The sequence below is a fragment of the Ostrea edulis genome, chromosome 4, assembly GCF_947568905.1.
Source record: "Ostrea edulis chromosome 4, xbOstEdul1.1, whole genome shotgun sequence".
In the NCBI taxonomy this organism is placed as follows: Eukaryota; Metazoa; Mollusca; class Bivalvia; order Ostreida; family Ostreidae; genus Ostrea; species Ostrea edulis.
This window is the reverse complement of record NC_079167.1, coordinates 8,016,686-8,027,529: the sequence shown is the minus strand read 5'-3', so window position 1 is coordinate 8,027,529 and position 10,844 is coordinate 8,016,686. Positions and strand designations below refer to the sequence as shown.

At 35.4% G+C, this 10,844-nt stretch overlaps 1 protein-coding gene across 2 annotated transcripts in view; it reads left to right on the top strand.

The window, feature by feature from the left end:
* Positions 1 to 10,844, top strand: part of LOC130053977 (WD repeat and FYVE domain-containing protein 3-like) — a 79,893-nt gene that overhangs the window by 16,768 nt on the left and 52,281 nt on the right. For both annotated transcript variants that reach the window (XM_056161825.1, XM_056161826.1), the window contains exons 20-24: positions 3,808 to 4,022; positions 5,169 to 5,569; positions 6,069 to 6,287; positions 6,438 to 6,619; positions 7,258 to 7,486. In XM_056161825.1, coding sequence (XP_056017800.1) covers positions 3,808 to 4,022; positions 5,169 to 5,569; positions 6,069 to 6,287; positions 6,438 to 6,619; positions 7,258 to 7,486 — 1,246 coding nt within the window. The remainder of the gene's footprint in view (positions 1 to 3,807; positions 4,023 to 5,168; positions 5,570 to 6,068; positions 6,288 to 6,437; positions 6,620 to 7,257; positions 7,487 to 10,844) is intronic.

Sequence of the window (10,844 nt, the reverse complement as noted above, 5' to 3'; positions counted from 1 at the left end):
ACAATATATAAATAGGTGTTCAACTCACACTATATAAATAGATGTTCAACACATAATATATAAATAGGTGTTCAACACACAATATATAAATAAGTGTTCCACACACAATATATAAATAGGTGTTCCACACACAATATATAAAGTGGACTTACTGTGGATATGCGGTATGTAAGAAAGGTATGTTTGTGTAAGTGTTTGATGTATTGTATGTAACTAAAAAAATAAATAAATTATATAAAAAAAAAAAATTAAAAAAAAAGTGGACTTACTGTGGATATACAGTAAGTGTGAACGAAACATATCGGCAAGTACATGACGTGCTCCAGATAGTTCATTGGAAAGTCCCCGAGTGATTTTAAAGAGCACTTTTGATTGGTCGGTTAAATTATAGGTAGGCGTTCCCAAGTATTTGACATTATATTATCTCGTGCTTAACAAATGTAAGTTTCACTATTTGATTTCAATGTAAGCTGAACTGTACGTAGCGTGAGATTCAATATCGGTTTTGATTTGACAACGGGGATTTGAGATTACGTTAATAAAATGTCTTGTAAAGTTTATCTTATATATACATGTACTAGATATCTACATGTATAAAAGTGATGGGATATCTTATAAAGAAAAAAATATAAGATGTCTTATGAAAGATACAAGATATCTCGTAAACTTTAGAAGATATAACTTTTATCAGATACCTTATAAATTTTATCTTTTAAACAGGAATAAACGTGCCATACTTATAATCCATCGCAGTATCAATAGGTATGGGAGGGGGCATGAAAGGAATTTGAAATAAAAAGGCGGGATACAGGGTGAAAAAGGCGGGCTCCAATATGTAAAGAAAAATCCCAGAATTCAAATAATGTTGAATATTGAAAAAAAAAAAGACGGGATGGAAAATACTGCGGGAAAAGGCAGGATCCGCAGTTGCCTCTATATCCCAATAAAAATTTAAAGGTTACTCCCTTCAATTCCTGTAGATACTTGTCAGTTTTAAGTGATCAGAAATTTCAGTACATGTTTCTATAGGCGATTTTGTCCGTTTAAGAACAATGCTTTTGTTTTGTTGTCTCTTTCACATTCGCAGTTTCCATATCGTTATTTTTAAATAAATCTCTCGGAGGATATTTTCGAAATCTTACAAAGCATTGGATAAGGACGAGATCAAAAGATCGATGTCGGAAAAATTTCTAAATTCAAATAGTTAGGGGGAAGAGGGGGTAAAAACTTGTAAGTTTCTGTCATCCGACATCGATTACACTTTAGTGGAAAAAAAAGACAACTGACTTTAAAACCACATAATAATACATTTTAATAAACATTTAATAGTTTCAATGTACACTTTCATTTGTTTTACTTGTTAATCGATTAGTTTCAACATACTTCATATTTAGTTTTGTATTGGGAGTGTCTTTGTGAGAACTATGCGAACTCAGTTTTCTCAAACATTGAACATTTGATCTCGCCCCTAAAATAATTTGTCAGATTAAGTAATAAGATCAATAGATATTCTACTTGGAGAAAACATATTTTAACACATGGCAATTGGATGCTTTGATGTCTTTTACTGTTATATATACCCACATTTTCGTAAGAAATTCGGAGGTAACCATTGCTAAATACTGTTAATTGAATGAACTACTGCAAGTTCTGTGAATTCTAGCAAAAACTAAATTCCCCAAACCATCCCTCTCCTGTAACACATTATTAAAGAAATTCCGCATTTCGTTCGCATTAGACGCGCCAACGTCATAATAAACCACAGCAAAGGTTGCGTTACTGGCGTACCTTTGAACCTATATCGCTGGTCCACCCCTAACTGCATGTCCATGATTGCGATTACCCGTTGTTCGAACGACACTCGCTTCGTCAAAAAAAAAATACATATATAACTGACTCGGCCTAAATTGCAATAAAATCAGTAGCAAAGAAGTTTTCAACACTTCGTTCGTGTTCAGACCACAGGGACTCACCACGAATTGACCCTCTCTATTCTATATTTACATTTATTTGTAAATATAGAATAGACGATGTCAAATTTTAAAAAGACAAAAATTTCGTGACGAGCCCCAGTGTTCAGACGAAATATGCTTCTCTTGGATTTTGTTTGCAGTTTCTCGAAAGTCATTCCCCAAAAAATTTCTCGCAGCTCTACAAATTAAAGAAACCGATGGTACTTTGTCAGGGGTACAAATATTTCTTTTTAATAAATTTTGTCTGATTTCTCTATTATATACACTTGATTCTTTTTAATTTCATACTCGATAAACAAAAGTACATCCGGTGTGAGCTTCGTTGGCGACACTTTCGGTGCAAGAGTTCCCATGATTGACAATTTTACAACGTGGCCTTTGCGGCGCCTAATTTCTTACTGATTTTACCATGAAATAAACCCTCGGCATGTAATTTTAAGATCAACGTCATTGTTTTAGTTGGTATTGGTTTTCCCTTTTCGCAGAGTCTCTTCCATCGTGCTAAAAGATTATGTAATAACACACTAGTGTAAAGACACATGTGCCCATCTAAAATTATTTTTATTCCCGCCCCTTTAAATATTGGTCCAATCGCAGTGATTGTTCTTTCCTTGATGCGTCACCATTGACAGATTTGTTTTGAAATCAACTATCCGGGACCACGAATGAACTTGAGAAGCTGAGTGGTTCACACTTACTGTAAATTCACAGTAACAATTGCATACATGTGATACAGTCTGGGATCCAAACAATGAGATTTGTCTCCAGGAGTCTGGGGGTCATTTCCTAAAGATTTTTAATCGATTTTGTTTTTTGGTTTTTTTTTCACATACAACTGTACAACTGTATGAAAGCCATTTTCAACCCTAAATTTTTTTACTTGAGTTACTCAGGTGACCTATAGTGTATTACTCTTCCATCGTGAAGCATTGTATGTTAATAATTGAACGTTTTTAACTTCTTGATATTAAATACTCTTCCAATTCTTCTCAGATTTGGTATGAAGCATCTTTGGGACAAGGGGATATAAATTATTTATTTCAGGACTCCTGCTCCCCAAAGGCCTTATTAGCAGGTCAAAAACTGCCAAAAATGTATCCATTTTCAAAAATCTTCTTCTCTACAACACACATCTGCAAGAAAAACTAAATGCATAGCAATGTAGAGCAGGAAAGCCACTACCAAAATTGAAAATGCCATGATTTCTGGGGTAGAAGTTCTGACTCCAGGGCGGGGCCACACTTGGTGTATAGTATTTATGTGGATAACATTTTAAAAATGTCTTCTTTCATGCTATTAATATTGAATTGAAACTAAATGAATATTTAGAATGAGCAGGTAGTTTTTTTTTGTTTTTTTTTTACCAAAATTGTAAATTTTATGATCCCAAGGGTAGGAGTTTTAGTATCAGGGTGGGGCCTATGAGCTAACTTTGAAAACATGTTTGCCTGTCTGCTATCTCCCAATGAGATATCAGATAGGGGACCAGTATAGCCTGATGTCAGGGGTAAATGTCAGTTCAGTCTTGCAGATATATATCTGTACAAATGACTAGACCCAACCTTACAAAAAGTGGACTATGAGAAGAAGAAACATTCTGTACAGGATTATTTCATTCTCCGTTTTATCCATTTTGTGATGAATTGCACATTCAAAACTGGTAGTAAAAAGAAAATACTAGTACATCTACATGCAGTATTACACCTTGTTAATCTTGCCAAAGGAAAATATATTTCCTGTAGATGTCAGAATTCACACATTTAGCATTATTAGTACTTTCAGTACTTTTTATTTACTTAGCATTATTAGTACTTTCAGTACTTTTTCTTTACAGGTCTCCTTGGGTCTTCAGAGTTACATTGCTGAGCTGCTGAAGGGGATCTTGTATACGGAGAGGAACCAGCAGATAATGTGTGATGCTGGAATGCCCCATCAGCTGCTGACTCTAGGGTATGTGGCTCTAGCAGATGATACACATCCCCTGCACCCACCTTTCAGAGCCATGTTCGAAAGATTGGCAGCTCAAGCACTGACCCCCAGGGACTTAAGGTAATTGTTTAATTATGTTTTAGTGATTAAGGTAATTGTTTAATTATGTTTTAGTGATTAAGGTAATTGTTTAATTATGTTTTAGTGATTTATGACTATGCATTGACACGTAGATTTGCATAGAGAATATGACATTATAAAATCTGTATAATATGTGAGATCAGGCTGAGAGGCACCGTATGATATATAGATTTTACAATGTAGTAGTCTCTTCATACTCCTGTATGTGAGATCAGACTGAGAGGCACCATATGATATATAGATTTTACAATGTAGTAGTCTCTTTATACTCCTGTATGTGAGATCAGGCTGAGAGGCACCATATGATATATAGATTTTACAATGTAGTAGTCTCTTTATACTCCTGTATGTGAGATCAGGCTGAGAGGCACCGTATGATATATAGATTTTACCATGTAGTAGTCTGTTTATACTCCTGTATGTGAGATCAGGCTGAGAGGCACCGTATGATATATAGATTTTACCATGTAGTAGTCTGTTTATACTCCTGTATGACGTCCCTGGACTTGTATGTAATTACACTGTACTGGGTACATTTATCATATTTAGAAATTAGTGCAGAATAAAGATTTTGATAAATGTAACAATTGTATTTATCTCAATATTAATAAGAAAATCAACTGCTACAAAACTAATAATGCATCACATTGGGATCTAAAATTCAACAGTTGCTCCCCTTATACATTTTTGTGATTTTGTATGATTATGCACAGAGTTTCTTCATCAAAATGCTCATGCATCTAAATCCAAGTCACTAAAAGTATTCATTGGCATTTTTCTTGAGCACTCTCATGATCACCTGAATTTGAATAGTTATTGAAAGTAACATTTTCCAATGAACATTGAACCCTGCAATTCATCACAATTCAGCTCATGGCTGATACATGTACATGAATAGTTAACGGAGAGATGTACAGTATGTATCAGTTCTCTTGTCTGTTGATTTTGGACTATACATGAGCATAAACATAGCAATTTAGTAATTTATACACATCTCAGTCTGACAGAACTAAGTAGTATGGCAATATTCATAATTATACTTCTCTTATTAGATTTCATTCATACTGATTAATTATTCAGATTAAGAAGTGGTGCTGAAATTGTTCTTGATTTATTTTTTAATAGAGATTTCTTGCGCCTTGGCTCCCCTTTGAACTGTCGGTCTTTGGATGAAATGTTTGATGGTCCTAAGTTGTTGGAGAACTCTTGGAGTCAGAACTGGCCTGTTAGCCGAGCATCAAGTATTGATGAAAGGAAGACACCCCTCCAAGTGGAAAACAAACTGAAAACAGCTGGTGAAGCAGTTCCATTAACTCGAGTGAAATGTCTAGTATCCATGACAACACCAAAGGATGCAAGAATTAATGGTTCTGCAGTCACGCCAGCTTTTGTGGAGTTTGAAATGACCACTGAAGGCTTCGGTTGTTTGTACCTTCCTACTATAGCTCCTCAGGGGCCACCCACCCCCTCTGTTGTCAGTGGAGTTGTGGGGGTAGATTCCACAGTTATTGGAGGAATAGGAACAGGTATTTCAATTGAAAATTATTCAAAGTATTGGGACCTGGTACTGTATGTTTTGATTTCTAAGCACATGATCACTCTGTCAGTATTGGTATATTTAGGGAATTGGCCTGATTTGTTCTTTGATAGTGAATTGACCCTATTCTCAGAAAATTGGCCTTACATGTATTTGTTTTCAGAGAATGGGCTCTATTTGTTTTTAGATAATTGGTCCTATTTGTTCTCAGTTCTAGTGAAAAAGTAGAAAAGTTCATCTAAATTATGTATTATCTAGCAAAGAAGTACTGTACAGTATAACTATCATGGACTTTAAAGAACCATATGAATATGTCCTATATGCTATAGTCATTGTGTCATAATTGTTTTTCTCGTCTTTTCTTTTTGCTATCTGTCATTTGTTTTGTTATTTTGACTGTATGCCAACATGGTGATGTCAATAAATAAATTGGAATTGGAATTGATACAGAAATAATGATATGAAATGAGATTGCCATTGTTTTGCAGGAGAGCGGATATTTCCTCCTCAGTCTGGTATGACTTTCTCCACCTGGTTTTGTGTGGATAAGTTCAGTGTAATTGCTGATGCACACCCAGTTCGTCTACTGACTGTTGTCCGAAATCTGCAGGGAAGAGATGAGAACCTGGTATGCCTGTCTGTCACCCTTACATCTAGAGAGAGGTCCCTTATCGTTTCAACACAGGAAACTCAGCTGCCAAACTCAGGTAATGTAAATACTTTTATAAGTAATTAAAACAACATTCATATGAGGCATTCATTAAAGAATAACTATATTTAATTTGTTCAATCACTACTTATAGCTTGGCAAAAAAGTTTTTTTAATTCATACTATTTTTTTCTTTTGTTTTGAAAAGTTGGTGGTCTTGAACAAGAACCTGAACCGGTGTTGAATGACAATTGTGTGCGATTTTGGTGCCCAGAGCTAACACAAGAGGGACAGTGGCACCACCTGGTGTTGATATTTCATAGAGCAGGAATCATGAAAAACAGCAGTGTTAGTCTGTATGTGGATGCTGAGTTAGTTAACACTCAGAAGGTAAAGCTTTTTTGAGATGAAAAACAAAATCCACATTAATGTACAGGTATTTGTAATACACATAAGTGTAGGTAAAGTCCGGAATTAGAGTTCATTTCTGGTGAAATGGAACTATTTCACTCAATAGTTCCATTTAGTGTATTTTCTGTTGATTTTAAGAATTGTTTTCTATACTGGGGTGGACTTTGTTTTGTAATAAGTGATCAAAAGTAATATTTTAAAAATATGTAAAATAGATAAGAATATGACATCATTTTTTAATGCATCTTAGTTTTGAATGTTGGTTTCATTGTCTCTCTAGAATAAATGAAATTCGTACTTGTATATTTTTTCAGAGAGTTTCAACATTACTTTTGATCATTTTGAAATAATCCCTTTCTCTCTCTCTCTCTCTCTCTCTCTCTCTCTCTCTCTCTCTCTCTCTCATTTTAAGAAATTTTGACTATCTAGTAGAGTTACAGTCTTCATAGAGACTTAAATATATTTTACACTTAATGAAAGCTAGATAGCACCATAGTAAATATTCTATATGTAGCTGTGCAGCTTTATTTTTTTTCTACTGTTGACTAGGAATTTCTAGTTTTCCTTATGTTGTCATGCTGGTTGTGTGTGGTGAGTAGCCTGCTTGTTTTTCTTAGCTGCATTACATTTCTCCCAACCTTGGTGGAGGTGGCACGGCCAGTCCTACAGCGTTTACTTCAGTGTATGCCTATATCGGCAGCCCACCACAGCTACGACGCAACTCTCGCCTGACATGGAGACAGGGACCCTGTCATCTGATGGAGGACATTGTATCCAGTGCTGTGATTAGCAGCATATACAAGCTAGGACCAACCTATGTTGGAAGTTTTCAATCCACATGCATAGGTGAGATTGAGTTTTGAATGCCTAGTTCTAGTCTGGCAAAATCTAAATATTTGAAACATGCAATCATAACAATTTGTGAACACACTGTCACTAGCTTTGAGATTTGCAAGTTGCTTTTATGAAGAATCAGTTTGAATAAATGATGTACAAATTCTAAAGAATGTAAAATGATAACATTTTGCCAGAGTGCACAATAGATATTGCTTATTGCTTTCAAATATTTACTGTGGAATCAAAAGATTTTGTAAAGTCAATTTTTATGGATACTCCTATCCCACAACAATATACACAATTCATATGATATTTTAAATGTACAGATACTATATCCACGAAAGTACATCCCAACAAAACTGTAATCTCGGCAATCTATGAAAGTTGGTGCCCACAAACTTAAATGATTTCACAGTACATGTACTATCCATTGCATTATTCTGTCTCAAAGCATCAATATATAAGGGTTATTGAAAAATCTTGCATATTAAGGTGCTGTAAAATTTATAGCATTATAACCTTTAAATCTCTTTATCATTCCTTAAAAATGGTCTCCTTTGACCTGAATACACTCTTGAATCATATAGTGCATACATTGTATAATAATCTAATGTTGAATCAGTGTCATAGAATTTTAAAAGCATTAAAGATATAAACATGTTGATGTCCCTGAAGAGAATTTGGTAGCTTCTTGGGTAAATCTTACATTTTGCAATGTGACATTTATGTTGTTCCTTAGGATACTCTAATGATGATACACGTATAAAAAATAGTGCATGTTATTTATGGTTTGCCTCGGTCAACAATGGTTTTTATGGGGTGGCAATTTTATATCCTACCCTCAGAAACATGTTGATATATTTATGCCGCAGTAATCGGGAGATTCAAGGCCATTCAGATTTTTATGCCCCCCTTTGAAAAAGAGGGGGCATATTGTTTTGCACCTGTCGGTCGGTCTGTAGACCATGTGTTGTCCGCTCAATATCTTGAGAACCATTCACTTGATGATAATGATATTTCATATGTGGGTTAGTTATGAGTAGAAGAGGATCCCTATTGTTTTTCAGGTCAAAAGGTCAAGGGTCAATCTACTCTGGACATAGGAATATAATGTCCGCTCAATATCTTGAGAACCCTTTGTTTGAAAGACATCAAACTTGGCACACTGGTACATCCTAAGGAGTAGATGACCCCTATTGATTTTGAGGTCATATGGTCAAAGGTCAAGGGTCAAACTGGGCATAGGAATATACTGACCATTCAATGTCTAGAGAACCCTTTGCTTGACAGACATCAAACTTGGTACGCCAGTACATCTTCAGAAGAAGATGACCCCCATTGATTTTGAGGTCACATGGTCAAAGGTCAAGGGTCAAACTGGACATAGGAATATACTGTCCGTTAAATATCTCGAGAACCCTTTGCTTGACAGACATCAAACTTGATACACTGGTACATCTTCAAGAGAAGATGACCCCTATTGATTTTGAGGTCACATGGTCAAAAGTCAAGGGTCAAACTTGACATGGGAATATAATGTCTGCTCAGTATCTTGAGAACCCTTTTCTTGACAGACATCAAACTTAGTACACTGATACGACTTCAGGAGAAGATGACCACTATTGATTTTGAGGTCACATGGTCAAAGGTCAAGGGTCACACTAGACAGGAATATACTGTCCGTTCAATATTTTGAGAACCCTTCGCTTGACAGACATCAAACTTGGTACACTGGTACATCTTCAGGAGAAAATTACCCCTATTGATTTTCAGATCACATGGTCAAAGGTCAAGGGTCAAACTGGACATTGGAATATACTGTCTGCTCCATATCTTGAGAACCCTTTGCTTGACAGACATTAAACTTGGTACACTGGTACATCTTCAGGAGAAGATGACCCCTATTGATTTTGAGGTCGCATGGTCAAAGGTCAGGGGTTAAACTGTACATAGGAATATACTGTCCGCTCAATATCTTGAGAACCCTTTGCTTGACAGACATCAAACTTGGTACACTGGTACATCTTCAGGAGAAGATGACTACTAATTATTTTAAGGTCACATGGTCAAAAGTCAAGGGTCAAATTGGACATAGGAATATACTGTCCGTTCAATATCTTGAGAACCCTTTGCTTGACAGACATCAAACTTGGTACACTGGTACATCTTCAGGAGTTGATGACCCCTATTGATTTTTAGGTCACATGGTCAATCCACTCTTGACATAGGAAGATATTGTCTGCTCAATATTTTGAATTGATGATACTACTCTCAATTAAATGATGTGTGTGTGTATAACCCTTTTCAATTTTGCACCATGGGGGGCATATGTGTTTTACAAACATCTCTTGTTTTTTTTGTTACATTGAATGTTTAAAGAATGCGTTTGAAACATAATCTCAAATCATTTGTTAATGAAATTTTAAACGTGCGTAGCTAAATCATGGTAACAGTCACAACTTTTCAAAGTTAATGACAAAACGTGTACATAATTGGCTTGCATTCATTAAACTCCAGGTCCATTGATACATCTTTTTGACCAGTTCCCTTTAAAAATTTAGTAATGCTGTATTTTACCCTTTGTATCGAACTCACATACTTTCCTCAATTTTATTCCAAACAGAAGCGAAGAAAACACATTCATTGTCATTCAGCATTGCTTTCAAACTTGACCTCCACATTTCAAATGTCTCTCAACCAATCATATTCAAATAATTTACTAGGGAAAGGCAACCCTAACCACATTTTTGCTTTTATGAATAAAGTATTACTTACTGATATTGTAAATGACAGTCTTTAACAACAAAAATCCTTTCTTAATGATTAAATCAATATTAATCTATCATTTATTTTAAATTACCCGCCGCTAAGAGAGCGGCCATTAAAGTTTAGTTTATGACGTCACAACTGTTGGTTCCGTTTATTTCATCAGCAGTACTGTAAACATGATAAGTCATGAACAGTTAAGTTTGGAGTTGTATAGATTTGAGCCTGTTCTTTCGCAAGAAGAAATCAAGAAAACAAGACGTTCAGTTGAGTCGCCGATCAGGCAGATGGTACACATTTCCTCATACAAATGTCTCGAACCTCAACTTTTCATTACGCAAATGACGGATCCATAGTTTACATAGTCTTTTTTTTTTCCAGATGACTTGGTTGGGTCAGAAATTTCGGGGGGAAAACAAAACAAATCTCCCCTTCACATTAGTGAAATTAACAGCTTGACAGGAAGGCATCAATCTTTTTATTCGTAAAATCTACCACATGCACATCTTTGATGACCTTATCTCATCAAAACCGGAACAGACAGTGTGACGTCAAAATTATTGATTTTTGTGGTCTTGAATACAAAAGAGTTTCACATCAT